Source organism: Scyliorhinus torazame, chromosome 20 (assembly GCF_047496885.1).
Source record: "Scyliorhinus torazame isolate Kashiwa2021f chromosome 20, sScyTor2.1, whole genome shotgun sequence".
Lineage (NCBI taxonomy): Eukaryota > Metazoa > Chordata > Chondrichthyes > Carcharhiniformes > Scyliorhinidae > Scyliorhinus > Scyliorhinus torazame.
The window spans coordinates 26,086,865-26,104,068 of record NC_092726.1 but is presented as its reverse complement, the minus strand read 5'-3'; the positions used below and the strand labels follow the sequence as shown (position 1 = coordinate 26,104,068).

At 54.6% G+C, this 17,204-nt stretch overlaps 1 protein-coding gene across 2 annotated transcripts in view; it reads left to right on the top strand.

Annotated features, from left to right (window-relative positions):
- The window catches only part of LOC140397002 (BTB/POZ domain-containing protein KCTD9), a 36,360-nt gene extending 22,415 nt beyond the window's left edge, over positions 1-13,945 (top strand). For both annotated transcript variants that reach the window (XM_072486027.1, XM_072486026.1), the window contains exons 7-12: positions 6,973-7,040; positions 7,434-7,529; positions 9,603-9,752; positions 11,313-11,418; positions 11,743-11,876; positions 12,152-13,945. In XM_072486027.1, coding sequence (XP_072342128.1) covers positions 6,973-7,040; positions 7,434-7,529; positions 9,603-9,752; positions 11,313-11,418; positions 11,743-11,876; positions 12,152-12,268 — 671 coding nt within the window. In that variant the 3' untranslated portion in view covers positions 12,269-13,945. The remainder of the gene's footprint in view (positions 1-6,972; positions 7,041-7,433; positions 7,530-9,602; positions 9,753-11,312; positions 11,419-11,742; positions 11,877-12,151) is intronic.
- Positions 13,946-17,204: the final 3,259 nt, after the last annotated feature.

Here is a 17,204-nt window from a genome sequence, read left to right as displayed (position 1 = left end):
CTGTGTACAGTGTTAGTTCCCGGCCCCTGTGTACGGTGTTAGCTCCCGGACCCTGTGTACGGTGTTAGCCCCCGGACACTGTGTACAGTGTTAGCCCCCGGACCCTGTGTACGGTGTTAGCTCCCGGACCCTGAGTACGGTGTTAGCTCCCGGACCCTGTGTACGGTGTTAGTTCCCGGACCCTGTGTACAGTGTTAGCTCCCTGCCCCGGACCCTGTGTACAGTGTTAGCACCCAGCCCCGGACCCTGTGTACAGTGTTAGCTCCCAGCCCCGGACCCTGTGTACAGCGTTCGCTCACAGCCCCAGACCCTGTGTACGGTGTTAGCTCACAGCCCCAGACCCTGTGTACAGTGTTAGCCCCCGGACCCTGTGTACGGTGTTAGTTCCCGGACCCTGTGTACAGTGTTAGCTCCCGGACCCTGTGCACAGTGTTAGCTCCCGGACCCTGTGTGCGATGTTAGCTCCCAGCCCCGGACCCTGTGTACAGTGTTGGTTCCGAGATCCTGTGCACAGTGTTAGCTCCCGGACCCTGTGTACAGTGTTAGCTCCCAGCCCCGGACCCTGTGTACAGTGTTAGCTCCCTGCCCCGGACCCTGTGTACAGTGTTAGCTCCCAGCCCCGGACCCTGTGTACAGCGTTAGCTCACAGCCCCAGACCCTGTGTACGGTGTTAGCTCACAGCCCCAGACCCTGTGTACAGTGTTAGTTCCCGGCCCCTGTGTACGGTGTTAGCCCCCGGACCCTGTGTACAGTGTTAGCTCCCGGACCCTGTGTACAGTGTTAGCCCCCGGACCCTGTGTACAGTGTTAGATCCCAGACCCTGTGTACAGTGTTAGCTCCCAGACCCTGTGTACAGTGTTAGATCCCAGACCCTGTGTACAGTGTTAGATCCCAGACCCTGTGTACAGTGTTCGTTCCCGGACCTGGTGTACGGTGTTAGTTCCTGGACCCTGTGTACAGTGTTAGCTCCCAGCCCCGGACCCTGTGTACAGTGTTGGTTCCGAGATCCTGTGTACAGTGTTAGCTCCCAGCCCCGGACCCTGTGAACAGTGTTAGCTCCCTGACACGGTGTTAGCTCCCGGACCCTGTGTACGGTGTTAGTTCCCGGACCCGGTGTACAGTGTTAGCCCCCGGACCCTGTGTACAGTGTTAGCTCCCAGCCCCGGACCCTGTGTACAGTGTTGGTTCCGAGATCCTGTGTACAGTGTTAGCTCCCAGCCCTGGACCCTGTGTACAGTGTTAGATCCCGGACCCTGTGTACGGTGTTAGATCCCAGACCCTGTGTACAGTGTTCGTTCCCGGACCTGGTGTACGGTGTTAGTTCCTGGACCCTGTGTACAGTGTTAGCTCCCAGCCCCGGACCCTGTGTACAGTGTTGGTTCCGAGATCCTGTGTACAGTGTTAGCTCCCAGCCCCGGACCCTGTGAACAGTGTTAGCTCCCTGACACGGTGTTAGCTCCCGGACCCTGTGTACGGTGTTAGTTCCCGGACCCGGTGTACAGTGTTAGCCCCCGGACCCTGTGTACAGTGTTAGCTCCCAGCCCCGGACCCTGTGTACAGTGTTGGTTCCGAGATCCTGTGTACAGTGTTAGCTCCCAGCCCCGGACCCTGTGAACAGTGTTAGCTCCCTGACACGGTGTTAGCTCCCGGACCCTGTGTACGGTGTTAGTTCCCGGACCCGGTGTACAGTGTTAGCCCCCGGACCCTGTGTACAGTGTTAGCCCCAGGACCCTGTGTACAGTGTTAGTTCCCGGACCCGGTGTACAGTGTTAGCCCCCGGACCCTGTGTACAGTGTTAGCCCCAGGACCCTGTGTACAGTGTTAGTTCCCGGACCCTGTGTACAGTGTTAGCTCCCGGACGCTGTGAACAGTGTTAGCTCCCAGACACTGTGTACAGTGTTAGTTCCCGGACCCTGTGTACGGTGTTAGTTCCCGGACCCGGTGTACAGTGTTAGCCCCCGGACCCTGTGTACGGTGTTAGCCCCCGGACCCTGTGTACAGTGGTAGCTCCCGGACCCTGTGTACGGTGTTAGCCCCCAGACCCCGTGTACAGTGTTAGTTCCCGGACCCGGTGTACGGTGTTAGTTCCCGGACCTGGTGCACGGTGTTAGCTCCCAGACACTGTGTACAGTGTTCCCGGACCCTGTGTACAGTGTTAGCTCCCGGACTCTGTGTACAGTGTTAGCTCCCGGACCCTGTGTACAGTGTTGGTTCCCAGATCCTGTGTACGGTGTTAGCTCCCAGCCCCGGACCCTGTGTACAGTGTTAGCTCCCAGCCCCGGACCCTGTGTACAGTGTTAGCTCCCAGCCCCGGACCCTGTGGACAGTGTTAGCTCCCGGACCCTGTGTACAGTGTTAGTTCCCAGACCCTGTGTACGGTGTTAGTTCCCGGACCCTGTGAACAGTGTTAGCTCCCGGACCCTGTGTACAGTGTTAGCCCCCGGACCCTGTGTACGGTGTTAGCTCCCGGACCCTGTGTACGGTGTTAGCTCCCGGACCCTGTGTACAGTGTTAGCTCCCGGACCCTGTGTACAGTGTTAGCTCCCAGCCCCGGACCCTGTGTACAGTGTTAGCTCCCAAACCCTGTGTACAGTGTTAGCTCCCGGACCCTGTGTACAGTGTTAGCTTCCAGCCCCGGACCCTGTGTACAGTGTTAGCTCCCAGCCCCGGACCCTGTGTACAGCGTTAGCTCCCGGACCCTGTGTACAGTGTTAGCTTCCAGCCCCGGACCCTGTGTACAGTGTTAGCTCCCAGCCCCGGACCCTGTGTACAGCGTTAGCTCACAGCCCCAGACCCTGTGTACGGTGTTAGCTCACAGCCCCAGACCCTGTGTACAGTGTTAGTTCCCGGCCCCTGTGTACGGTGCTAGCTCCCGGACCCTGTGTACGGTGTTAGCTCCCGGACCCTGAGTACGGTGTTAGCTCCCGGACCCTGTGTACGGTGTTAGTTCCCGGACCCTGTGTACAGTGTTAGCTCCCTGCCCCGGACCCTGTGTACAGTGTTAGCTCCCAGCCCCGGACCCTGTGTACAGTGTTAGCTCCCAGCCCCGGACCCTGTGTACAGCGTTCGCTCACAGCCCCAGACCCTGTGTACGGTGTTAGCTCACAGCCCCAGACCCTGTGTACAGTGTTAGTTCCTGGACCCTGTGTACAGTGTTAGCTCCCGGACCCTGTGTGCGATGTTAGCTCCCAGCCCCGGACCCTGTGTACAGTGTTGGTTCCGAGATCCTGTGCACAGTGTTAGCTCCCGGACCCTGTGTACAGTGTTAGCTCCCAGCCCCGGACCCTGTGTACAGTGTTAGCTCCCTGCCCCGGACCCTGTGTACAGTGTTAGCTCCCAGCCCCGGACCCTGTGTACAGCGTTAGCTCACAGCCCCAGACCCTGTGTACAGTGTTAGTTCCCGGCCCCTGTGTACGGTGTTAGCCCCCGGACCCTGTGTACAGTGTTAGCCCCCGGACCCTGTGTACAGTGTTAGCCCCCGGACCCTGTGTACAGTGTTAGATCCCAGACCCTGTGTACAGTGTTAGATCCCGGACCCTGTGTACGGTGTTAGATCCCAGACCCTGTGTACAGTGTTCGTTCCCGGACCTGGTGTACGGTGTTAGTTCCTGGACCCTGTGTACAGTGTTAGCTCCCAGCCCCGGACCCTGTGTACAGTGTTGGTTCCGAGATCCTGTGTACAGTGTTAGCTCCCAGCCCCGGACCCTGTGAACAGTGTTAGCTCCCTGACACGGTGTTAGCTCCCGGACCCTGTGTACGGTGTTAGTTCCCGGACCCGGTGTACAGTGTTAGCCCCCGGACCCTGTGTACAGTGTTAGCCCCAGGACCCTGTGTACAGTGTTAGTTCCCGGACCCGGTGTACAGTGTTAGCCCCCGGACCCTGTGTACAGTGTTAGCCCCAGGACCCTGTGTACAGTGTTAGTTCCCGGACCCTGTGTACAGTGTTAGCTCCCGGACCCTGTGAACAGTGTTAGCTCCCAGACACTGTGTACAGTGTTAGTTCCCGGACCCTGTGTACAGTGTTAGCCCCCGGACCCTGTGTACGGTGTTAGCCCCCGGACCCTGTGTACAGTGGCAGCTCCCGGACCCTGTGTACGGTGTTAGCCCCCAGACCCCGTGTACAGTGTTAGTTCCCGGACCCGGTGTACGGTGTTAGTTCCCGGACCTGGTGCACGGTGTTAGCTCCCAGACACTGTGTACAGTGTTCCCGGACCCTGTGTACAGTGTTAGCTCCCGGACCCTGTGTACAGTGTTAGCTCCCGGACCCTGTGTACAGTGTTGGTTCCCAGATCCTGTGTACGGTGTTAGCTCCCAGCCCTGGACCCTGTGTACAGTGTTAGCTCCCAGCCCCGGACCCTGTGTACAGTGTTAGCTCCCAGCCCCGGACCCTGTGGACAGTGTTAGCTCCCGGACCCTGTGTACAGTGTTAGTTCCCAGACCCTGTGTACGGTGTTAGTTCCCCGACCCTGTGAACAGTGTTAGCTCCCGGACCCTGTGTACAGTGTTAGCCCCCGGACCCTGTGTACGGTGTTAGCTCCCGGACCCTGTGTACAGTGTTAGCTCCCGGACCCTGTGTACAGTGTTAGCTCCCAGCCCCGGACCCTGTGTACAGTGTTAGCTCCCAAACCCTGTGTACAGTGTTAGCTCCCGGACCCTGTGTACAGTGTTAGCTCCCAGCCCCGGACCCTGTGTACAGTGTTAGCTCCCTGCCCCGGACCCTGTGTACAGCGTTAGCTCATAGCCCCAGACCCTGTGTACGGTGTTAGCTCACAGCCCCAGACCCTGTGTACAGTGTTAGTTCCCGGCCCCTGTGTACGGTGTTAGCTCCCGGACCCTGTGTACGGTGTTAGCCCCCGGACACTGTGTACAGTGTTAGCCCCCGGACCCTGTGTACGGTGTTAGCTCCCGGACCCTGTGTACGGTGTTAGTTCCCGGACCCTGTGTACAGTGTTAGCTCCCGGACCCTGTGTACAGTGTTAGCTCCCAGACCCTGTGTACAGCGTTCGCTCACAGCCCCAGACCCTGTGTACGGTGTTAGTTCCTGGACACTGTGTACGGTGTTAGCTCCCGGACCCTGTGTACAGTGTTCCCGGACCCTGTGCACAGTGTTAGTTCCCGGACCCTGTGTACGATGTTAGCTCCCAGCCCCGGACCCTGTGTACAGTGTTGGTTCCGAGATCCTGTGCACAGTGTTAACTCCCAGCCCCGGACCCTGTGTACAGTGTTAGCTCCCAGCCCCGGACCCTGTGTACAGCGTTAGCTCACAGCCCCAGACCCTGTGTACAGTGTTAGCTCCCGGACCCTGTGTACAGTGTTAGTTCCCGGACCCTGTGTACAGTGTTAGCTCCCGGACCCTGTGTACGGTGTTAGTTCCCGGACCCTGTGTACGGTGTTAGCCCCCGGACACTGTGTACGGTGTTAGCCCCTGGACCCTGTGTACGGTGTTAGCTCCCGGACCCTGTGTACAGTGTTAGCTCCCGGCCCCGGACCCTGTGTACAGTGTTAGCTCCCGGACCCTGTGTACGGTGTTAGCTCCCGGACCCTGTGTACAGTGTTAGCTCCCAGCCCCGGACCCTGTGTACAGTGTTAGCTCCCGGACCCTGTGTACGGTGTTAGCTCCCGGACCCTGTGTACAGTGTTTGCCCCCGGACCCTGTGTACAGTGTTTGCCCCCGGACCCTGTGTACGGTGTTAGCTCCCGGACCCTGTGTACGGTGTTCGCTCCCAGCCCCGGACCCTGTGTACAGTGTTAGCTCCCGGACCCTGTGTACAGTGTTAGCTCCCAGCCCCGGACCCTGTGTACAGCGTTGGCTCCCGGATCCTGTGTACGGTGTTAGCTCCCGGACCCTGTGTACAGTGTTAGCTCCCGGACCCTGTGTACAGTGTTAACTCCCGGACCCTGTGTACAGTGTTAGCTTCCGGACCCTGTGTACGGTGTTAGTTCCCGGACCCTGTGTACAGTGTTAGCTCCCGGACCCTGTGTACAGTGCTAGCTCCCGGACCCTGTGTACAGTGTTAGTTCCCAGACCCTGTGTACAGTGTTCGTTCCCGGACCCTGTGTACGGTGTTAGTTCCCAGCCCCGGACCCTGTGTACAGTGTTAGCTCCCGGACCCTGTGGACAGTGTTAGTTCCCGGACCCTGTGGACAGTGTTAGCTCCCGGACCCTGTGTACAGTGTTAGATCCCAGACCCTGTGGACAGTGTTAGTTCCCGGACCCTGTGGACAGTGTTAGCTCCCGGACCCTGTGTACAGTGTTAGATCCCAGACCCTGTGGACAGTGTTAGATCCCAGACCCTGTGGACAGTGTTAGCTCCCGGACCCTGTGGACAGTGTTAGCTCCCGGACCCTGTGTACAGTGTTAGTTCCCGGACCCTGTGTACAGTGTTAGCTCCCAGCCCCGGACCCTATGTACAGTGTTAGCTCCCAGCCCCGGCCCCTGTGTACAGCGTTGGCTCCCGGCCCCTGTGTACAGTGTTAGCTCCCAGCCCCGGCCCCTGTGTACAGTGTTAGCTCCCGGCCCCGGACCCTGTGTACAGTGTTAGCTCCCAGCCACGGCCCCTGTGTACGGTGTTAGCTCCCAGCCCCGGACCCTGTGTACGGTGTTAGCTCCCAGCCCTGGCCCCAGTGTACAGTGTTCGCTCCCGGCCCCGGACCCTGTGTACAGTGTTAGCTCCCAGCCCCGGACCCTGTGTTAGCTCCCAGCCCCGGACCCTGTGTACGGTGTTAGCTCCCAGCCCTGGCCCCAGTGTACAGTGTTCGCTCCCGGCCCCGGACCCTGTTTACGGTGTTAGCTCCCGGCCCCGGATCCTGTGCACAGTGTTAGCTCCCGGCCCCGGACCCTGTGTACAGTGTTCCCTCCCGGCCCCGGCCCCTGTGTATTGTGTTAGCTCCCAGCTCCGGCCCCTGTGTACAGCTCTTTCCATTCCCATGCATGACTTGATGCTTTTAGCAACCTATTGTTATCTGCCGCAGGTGTCCTCGAGGAGGCCAAGTTCTTCGGCATAGAATCGCTAATTGAACAATTGGAATTACAGATTAAGGTAAAAGCATTGACCGTTACGTTTTTGCTCCTTCATGGAGCCGGCTCAAAATGATGGGCAGAATGGCCTTCTGGTCTGCTGTAAGCGCTTCTGTGATTCCGATTAATGTTGGTGTTCGTTGTAAAGGGCAGTACTTTGCGATTCCGCCTGTCTTGTTGCCGAGGCCCCACATTAAGCCTCGAGTTTGGAGGCTCTCGGATGTGTTCCTGTTCCGTCTTGTGGTGGGCCATGCGTGTGGGTGGGTGCGCGGGCTGGCGGGGCGCGACCAACACGGCAGCGCACGCATTCACCCACTGAGCCAATCACTGGCGAAACATGAGAGTTGAATCGGGCATCGGGATTCCCCCCTGTGGTACGGCTGACTAACGAATTGGGTCGGTTGCTTCTTTGCAGAATTCCTTGCCCGCTGAGGATCACTCGCCCATCTCGCGGAAGGAGTTTGTCCGGTTCCTCTTGGCCACGCCCACCAAATCGGAGCTCCGATGTCAGGTGATCCTGGGGCCGGATTTCTGTTTCTCAGTGGGCGCTCGGAGGCTGGGTTGCCAGGTGACCACAGGTTGGGCTAAAGAGCGAGGCTTGCAGGGAGGGAAAGAGAGCGACGTAGAGGGAGGGGATTCCAGAGCTTAGTGGGGGTGGGGGGTGTCCCAGGCAGCTGAAGGCACGGCCGCCAACGGTGGAGCGATTAAAATCGGGGATGCTCAAGAGGCCGGAGTTGTTGGAGCACGGAGATTTCGGCGGGTTGTCGGGGCCGGAGGAGATCCGGAGAGATGACACACCTGGGAGAGGTTTGAAAACAAGTAAGCGGGTTTTAAAATCCAACTTGTTGGCTGACCGGGTGCCAACGTGGCTCAGCGAGCACGGGGGGAACGGTGGGGGGGAGCTACCGGGGCGAGTTAATACTCTAGGCAGCAGAGTTTTGGATGAGCTCAGGTTTACAGAGAGGAGAACGCGGGAGATTAACCAGGAGTGTGTCGGTATAGTCAAGTAACGAAGGGAGTGATGAGGGCACCCAAGTTGTTTCAGTAGCCTGGACCTCATCTCCCCAAGCTCAAAAACAAGTGATCTCTGCAAGCTCCAAAGCACATTAACTCCCCCGGGACTTTCCCAGTCAAACCACAGTCCATTAGCCCAGACTGAAAAACCACATCCCTTTCTCAATTTCACCTACTGGCTGATAAAAGCACCCAGACCCTGAGAAACAGAATTCTTAAAAAAAAAACCAAAAAACGTGACCACTGCGGTCAAACACACTCTAACCCCAGGCCTTTTAACCCTTAAATTCCCCATTACTTAGAAAAGTCCAAAGTTCCAAAAGTCTTCCAGTCGTCACACTCTTGGCTGGTGATGCGGAGCGAGGCCAACAGCGAGGGGGTTCAATTCCCGTACCGCCTGAGATTATTCATGAAGGCCCCTCCCCTCCCACCTCGCCCGAGGTGCGGTGGCCCTCAGGTTAAATCACCACCAGTCAGCTCTCCAGCGGGGAGAACCGCCTCTGGTCCTCTGGGGCAGGCGACATTTACATTTTAGAAATTGTGTTACGAATAAAATATATCGGGGAAATCTTGTGAGAGGCAGGAGACTTGGAAATCTGGAGTTTTAAAGTTATTTCACAAGATGTGGCCTTCGCTGGCCGGGCCCAGCATTTATTTCACATCCCAAAGTGCCCCATGAGAAGGTGGGACTGAGTCGCCTTCTTGAGCCGCTGCAATCCCTGCGCTGTAGGTACACCCACAGTGCTGTTAGGGAGTGATTTTGCCCCAGCGACAGTGAAGGAACGGCCGATATATTTCCAAGTCGGGGTGGTGAGTGACTTGGAGGGGAACCTCCAGGTGATGGGGTTCCCAGGTATCTGCTGCCCTTGTCCTTCTAGATGGTAGAGACCGTGGGTTTGGAAGGTGCTGTCAAAGGAGCCTTGGTGAGTTGCTGCAGAGCATCTTGTAGATGGTACACACGGCTGCCACTGTGCGTCGGTGGTGGAGGGAGTGAATGTTTGTGGATGGGGTGCCGATCAAGCGGGGCTGCTTTGTCCTGGATGGTGTCGGGCTTCTTGAGTGTTGTTGGGAGCTGCACTCATCCAGGCAAGTGGGGAGTATTCCATCACACTCCTGACTTGTGCCTTGTAGATGGTGGACAGGCTTTGGGGAGTCAGGAGGTGAGTTACTCTCTGCAGGATTCCCAGCCTCTGACCTGCTCTGGTAGCCACAGTATTTATATGGCTGGGTCCAGTTCAGCTTCTGGTCAATGGTAACCCCCAGGATGTTGAATGTGGGGGATTCTGAGATGGTAATGCCATTGAATGTCAAGGGGCGATGGTTAGATTCCCTCTTGTAGGAGATGGTTATTGCCTGGCACTTGTGTGGCGCGAATGTAACTTGCCACTTGTCAGCCCCAAGCCTGAATATTGCCCAGGTCTTGCTGCATTTGGACATGGACTGCATTAAATCTAGAAAACCCATGGGAGGGGTGAAAGAGCAGGCCAGTGGGACGGATTGGAAAGCAGGCAGGCGGAACCATGCACCTCCTCCTCAACCTCGCCTTTTGACATCCTTGCCTTCTGCTCAGGGGCTGAATTTCCGAGGGACTGATTTATCACGATTGGACCTACGTTACATCAACTTTAAGATGGCCAACCTCAGCGACTGTAATCTCAGTCACGCCAACCTCTGCAGTTCAAACCTGGAGCGGGCGGACCTGTCTGGCGCTATCCTCGATGTGAGTGTGTGTTGGACATGTCGTAGAGCGGTGCGCCTCACCTCGGTCCGAAATGATCGGTTGCTTCCTTATCTCGGGGCGTTTTAGATTGGGCAATTTAGCCCCTCGAGCCTGCTCCATCGTTCAATTCGATCATCGCCGATCCCATCCTGGCCTTAACTCCACCGTCCTGCCCGTTCTCCATAACCCTTCAACCCATTACCAATTAAAAATCTGTCTTAACTCCTCCTTAGATTGACTCGCTGTCCCAGCATGCACCGCACTCTGGGGTAGCGAATTCCACAGATTCACAACCCTTTGGGAGAAGTAGTTTCTCCTCAACTCGGTTTTAAATTAGCTGTCTTGTATCCTAAGACTATGACGTCTCGTTCTAGAATTCCCCACAAGATTAAGCATCAGCCTCGCGTCTCCTTTATCCATACCTTTCCGCATCTTGTCTACCTCAATTTGATCTCCCCTCATTCTTCTAAACTAGAGAGTATCGGCCTATACTGTTCAATCTCGCCTCATACGACAAACCCCTCATCCCTGGAATCAATCTACTGAACCTCCTCTGAACAGCTTCCAATGTCACTACATCTTTCCCCAGATAAGTGCACCAAAACTGTGGACAATACTCCAGGTGCAGTCTTACCAATGGCTTGTACAGTTCCAACAACTCTTCCTTGCCTTTAGACTCTATCCCTTCAGCTATTCCTTTAGCTATAAATGCCAAATTCCATTCCCTTTCTTTATTACCGGCTGTACCAGCGTGCTAGTTTTCTGTGACTCATGCACTAGGACACCCAGATCCCTCTGCAATGGAGCACCCTGAAGTCTGTCCCCCTTTAGATAATAAGCTGCCTTTCCATTTTTCCGACGACCTCGCGCTTATCCACATTAAACTCCGTCTGCAACGGGTTGGCCCACTTCTCCCAACCTGTCTATATCCATTTTTATTTCCTCATCGCAACTTAGTGTCCCACCTATTTTCGTGTTGTCTGCAAATTTGACTTTGGAGCCTTCTATCCCTATATCCAAGTCGTTTATATAGATTGTAAATAGTTGGGGCTCAAGGATCCAACCCCGGTAGTTACAAATTGCCATCCAGAAAACCCCCCCATTTATCCCCCCTCTGTCCGTCAGCCAGTCATCTATTCAAGCTTCCTTACATTGGTTTTTGACAGATGATTTTTTTACGACAATCGACAGTAGTTTTAAAATTCGGATTATGATTGAATTCAAATTTCGCCATCTGCGGGTCTGGGATTTGAACCTGGATTTCCAGAGCCTTACCCCGGGTCTCCGGATTGCTAGTCCAGTGAGAATACCACTGCGCCGCCTTCTCCCAACTGCACGGTACATTCCTTATTCCCGTACCCGGATCCCCTTGCGCGGAGATGAAAAAAAATCGAGTTTGGATTGGGCCCTTTGCGAAAATTGAGACGAAGGCTCGAATTTGCAAATGCCCGACGTGGGCCGAGGTGTTGTTTACTAGCTCCTCCTGTCGTGAGGCGGGTATCTCCACTCAGAGTTGATTAGCGGTTTTCACCGAGGGCTGTTTTTTTTAACCGATGTCAGGGCGCCAATCTCCAGGGGGTGAAGATGCTGTGCTCGAATGCAGAGGGGGCCTCGCTCAAAGGCTGTAACTTCGAAGACCCTTCGGGCCTCAAGGCCAACTTGGAAGGTACGTCGAATCGCCCTCAGCATTTCCGATGTGCAGGCACATCCCAAAGTATTTTCCAGGGAGTGAAACGCCGGTGTAGCGTCGGAAACAGGGCAGCCTGGTTGCCCATGGCAGCGTGGCGGGGGACTGGGGCCTTGGGGCCTAGCTCTGAGGCGGGAGTGCAATCCACTGGGGTGGGCGGTGGCCTGCGTTAAACCGCCGCCCAGTGGGAGGCCTCAGATTTGGTGATTGTGGTGAGGGTGTGGCGTTGGCGGGGATGTAGGGGGCGCGGGGGAGAGTGAGGCGTGCACAGCTGGGATCGGTAATCAGTGTTGGATTTTCCAGGGGCCAACCTGAAAGGAGTGGACATGGAGGGCAGTCAGATGACGGGAATTAACCTGCGGGTCGCCACCCTGAAGAATGCCAAGCTGAAGAACTGCAACCTCCGAGGCGCTACGCTGGCCGGGACGGACCTGGAGGTGAGCTGATCGGACGCTTAAACTCTAGTTTCGCAACCTCCTGCCACTTTTAACCCGTGGTTTACCTCACGGCAAGAGTGGAAAATTAGGGATTTAGAAATAAAAGGTGGGTCGAACGTGATTAAAGTTGCCGAGGGAGGAGTTCTCTTGCTGCCCGCCTGTTACTGTAATCCTCGTCATAGAGGTAGAGTGAGCTATGCATGTGTACCTGGACTTTGGGCAGGCCTCGGGCCTGTTTGAAATGAGTCCTAACCCGTTCCCGTTTTGTGTTCCAGAATTGCGATCTCTCCGGCTGTGATCTCCAGGAGGCGAACCTCCGAGGGTCCAACGTGAAGGGCGCCATCTTCGAGGAGATGCTGACCCCCTTGCACATGTCTCAGAGTGTGAGATAAGCGGTGCGAGCGAGTTTGGGGCGGGGGAAGATGCGAGGAATCCCCTCCGACCGGACCTGCGATCGCCTCAGACGACACAGCGTTCTCTTTGGGCGGGACAGGCGCGGGGCCTACTTAGTATTGCTCCCCCATCCCCCACACTCCCCCACCCACCTGCGTCGCCGTTTCTGTTTTTTAATCAAGAGGTGACACCCTGTCCCGATTTGACTGGTTTTCACATTGGCGCGATGGCATTGCGAGGCGGACGCCATTTTGCTTTCTTCCAAGTTTGGCGCAAGGCTTCTGTCCTGATTTGGGAGGCGCGTAGAAATGCTTTTATCCACACCCGTGGGGTACAGAGGGGAGACAGGGGTGAGTTCGAACATGGACGCAACCCCGAGTTTGTGATGCATGGGGACACTCGGCTCAAATATAGCACATACCTATTCGAGCCTGCTTGTAACTTGCTCTGCGTAATGCGCGTGCGCACACGCGCGTGCACACACACACAAAGTACTAGCAGGCTGGTCCACTCAGGAAAACGGGGGTGGGCAGCAAGATATTTTGCACCGAATGGAAAGTAGCTTCAGAAAATGCGACGGTTCGTTGGTCCCAGAATGCTTCACTTCATACCGGCCGCTAACAGCGTTCTGTGATACCTGGGTACGAATCTCTCGCCGCCGTCGAGGTGCCCGATTATAGTTTTCACCTCCTGCTTTACTCCGCACAAGCAGAATTTATTGGGCTGGCTTTTTCGAGGGGGGATCCCTTGCTTCGAAGGCCGGGAGCGCGCTGCCCTCGGGGTTAGGATTCCAGAGAGCTAATCCCGCCCCAACACGAGACAGGGGGAAATGATGTGGGAGGGAGGGCCACTCTTATCGCCCGCCCCCAACGCTAGCTAGGAAATTATTCCATTTGATACCTCAAGAGTGCGTCACGTGCAAACGGATTTACATGGGCTGGGGGACAGCGAATGGGCCGCGCATAATATCTGGTTTCTATGGCGGCGTCCCCAGAATTCGGCCTGCCAGACAGCCAGCAGCTGTGGCGGTGTGGGACGGGCAGGCTGGAGTGTTGGGATCCTGTGCGACTTTGTCACGGTCGATGCAGTCGGTCCACGCGTGACGCCAAGTTCCAGGCCTATCTATTAGAAGTCCCGCAAATTCTGGGCCTACTTTCGGTCGATCTCTGTCTGGCTCGCTTGCCCGAGGATAGGCCGGATGGGATCCAATGCCCGTATCGACGAATTAGCTCTCCCAACGGTGAAGTTCTAAGTCGTGGGACAGTCCACCTCCCTCGCTCCCCTGTACGAGCTGAGAATTGCTCAGCTTGGCTACGTCAGGCGGTAGCCCGTGACATGAAAAGCCCGAGCCAAAGACGCAAATTCTTTCACTCGCAAAGCTCCGCCAGGCTCGAGAAGCGGCGTGGGCAGGATTGCCCGCGAGGACAAAAGACCCCTACAGAGACGGAGCCTGGTTGCTGGGTGTTTGGAGCGGGAAAGAGCGGAGTTCTGTTCGTCACACGCAACACTAAGGCGAATGAGCGCAATCTTGCTGTTTAAAAATAAATAAATCTTGGTGCGTTCTGCATATTGCAGGGATACCTTCCTCGCACGGTTGCCACTTAATTTCCAAAGCTGTAATGGTTAATCGTTGCAATAGTGTACCAATAATCTTGAAGTAAATAATCTTTGCAGGACATCTGCAGGCTGGTTTTTTTGTGTATGTTCATTGACAACCTTCATTACAAATTTAGCCAGTTTTGGTTTTCACTTGTAATTTCTGATTTAGGCCTCTGTTTCTGGGATATCTTAATATTAAAGCAACTTGTGAATTGGAAGCTGGAGCCCGTTAAGCCCCTCTAAGCCCCTCGCGACTGCTACCCCATTGAGTATGATCACGACTGGTCTGCCTCTGATCCGCTCTCCCGCTCGCTCCCTGTTGATATCCTCGAGGGATCAAAGGAAACCGATCTCGACTTTCAACGTTGTTACGCCACCCCGGGCTAGTTAATGGCCAATTACAGGCCCCGGAGTCCCAACATAAGCGAATTTACCAATCATTTGTCTCAAATTCCCAAAGTCTTTGGCTCTTGGCTGTCCAGTAATTTATAGTTGCTAGGTTAATAAGTTGTTATGCAATTCCTGTTTATACATAACAGAAATAAAGATGGAATAGACAGTAATTATAACCTACTACAGTCACACCCTCTATCCACAGAAACTGAGGACAAACAAACACAGAGTGGTGGAAAGGGGTAAAAAGAATAATAGGGAACAAGGTAAAAATGGATGAATGCTTGTTTTCGATGTTTAATTCTTTGCATTACGCTTTCCTCTCAGCATGCTGAGTGCTCAAAGCCACCTGGGTACATTTGGTGATGGTCTTCAGGCAGGAACATTCATTCAGTACTCTCAGGCAGTAGGATCTCCTCTAGAGAGATACTTTAGCCCTTATTACCCTGGGCCTTCAACTCAAAGGTCCACCTTTAGTGGAATCCCAACAGGATAGAAGGAGACCATTTGGCCCATTGAGTCTGCACCGACCCTCTGAAAGAGCACCCTATCTAGGCCCACACCCTATCCCAGTAACCCTACCTAACCTTTTGGACGCTAAGACAATTTAGCATGGCCGCTCCACCTAACCTGCACATCCTTGCACTGTGGGAGGAAACCGGAGCACCGGGAGGAAACCCACGCAGACACGGGGAGAACGTGCAGACTCCGCACAGACAGGGACCCAAGCCGGGGATCGAACCTGGGTCCTTGATGCCGTGAGACAGCAGTGCTAACCACTGTGCCACCGTGCTGCCCTACCGAGGTTTTAATCTCAATCCCTTGCAGTTTCACGAGAATGACCTCCAGCATTATTGGGGAAAGAAAAGAGTTTTCACACGGGGTTGCTCACAGATTTAATCAGATTGAAGAGCGAAAACCAGAGAAGCTTCCGAGTTGAGAGCGAAAAACTGCAGTTCAGCCTTATTGGAGAGAGCAACTTTCCAGAGAAATGGCAACCAAACGCCACGAGCTAGTGGCGAAGCCCGGCATTTTGATCCAGTTCATTGGGCAGCAGCCAAGTCCATCAATTTGAGTCATCGCTGATGTCAGTCGAATCATTCTGCAATTGGGCGGCGCAGTGGCTAGCACTGCTGCCTCACGGCACTGAGGATCTGGGTTCGAACCCGGCCCAGGTCACTGTCCGTGTGGAGTTTGCACATTCTCTGCGTGGGCCTCATCCCCACAGCCCAAAGATGTGCAGGGTAGGTGGATTGGCCACGCTAAATTACGCTTTAATTGGGAAAAAAAGAATTGGGTACTCTAAATTTTTTTGAGTTGTTCTGGAATCTGCTTGCTTGAATTAAAGGCTGCTTGCTGTTTTGCCTTAAAGTCACCGGTCACCACTACTGCTTCTGTTAAAGATACAGGATGCCTTCAAGACACGTGTCCATAAATCATCCATAGATCAAAATTGTAATAGCGAATAAAAGGGCCAGGGAGCAGCGAACGAACAGGATTTCAACAGGAGGATCGTCACAATGTCTTCAATGATAGGGGATTGACAGCTCTCATGGTATCGAGAATTCCAAAGATGTGAGCCTTCGCGGTGAAGACATTTCTCCTTGACTCCACCCAGAATGATTGTTCCTCTTGCCCTCAGGCCGTGACCCCCCTTGATTCCCCAACCCGGGAAGGGGCGGGGGGGGGGGGGGGGGGTGGCGATAACACTCCCTCAATAAATGGCTTGCTCAACCGTTTCAGAGGGCAGTGAAGAGTTGCTGTTTGGGATCTGGAGTCACATGTAGGCCAGACCGGGTAAGGTCGGCAGATTCCCTCCCTCAAAGGACGTTAGTGAACCAGATGCGTTTTGACGACAATCGACCCATGTTTCATGTTCACCGTTCACTGAGACTTTTATGGCCGATTGTTTTAAACTAAATTTCAAATTGGGACTGAGCACACATCTCCGGAACATTCTCTCAGGCTCTGGGTTACTGGTCGAGTAACATCGCCACTGCAGTATTATACTCTGGGGGCTACCCTCTGTTGAGGATCACAGTCCTTCTTGTGGGTGTCGATGGAAATGGCTGCTTGTCCGTGGCGTGAGCGTGGAAGGCCCCCTCGGGAGAGGAGTGGGCTGAAACGTTAAAAACAAAATACATCGGTGAGCAATAGGCTAGCTGGGTGGAACTATTCCACCATCTTCCAGAAACCCTTTGAAGCATTTGAAATTTGCAGGAGAGGATTAAACCCATTTCGAACATCACGTACAAATGCACCAGCGTGAGGTCACAGTCATAAAGCCAGCGATTACGCACTGGGTGGTAACATCTGTGCGAGTGCGATTAAAAAGGCCAATTATCACATTAATCCTTTTGTTAGTCACTCTTCGTCTGTACATATCTGTGAAAGATCACTTCCCAACTCGACCTCAAAAGTTTTAAGTGTTTTCGGGCAAGTATTTTCTTCCCTTCGCTCCTGAACCAAGATTGTCCTCTGGTGTTAAACCTAAGCGACCAAGATTCCTGTCGTGATCCCATATCCCGTGAGTTTGAAGATGGACTGTCGCGCCTGTCAGTGCCCCAGTTACCATCAGCTAACGGTGTACTCTGATGATAAAACTAGCCGCTGTCTCTATCACTCAATTGTACAGCATACAAAACTTTTTTTAAAAAAAATTTAGTGTACCCAATTAATTTTTTCCAATTAAGGGCAATTTAGCGTGGCCAATCTACCTAGCCTGCACATCCTAGATAATCATAGAACTTACAGTGCAGAAGGAGGCCATTCGGCCCATCGAATCTGCACCAGCTCTTGGAAAGAGCACCCTACCCAAGATCAACACCTACACCCTATCCCCATAACCCAGTAACCCCACCCAACACTAAGGGCAATTTTGGACGCTAAGGGCAATTTTGGACACTAAGGGCAATTTATCATGGCCAATCCACCTAACCTGCA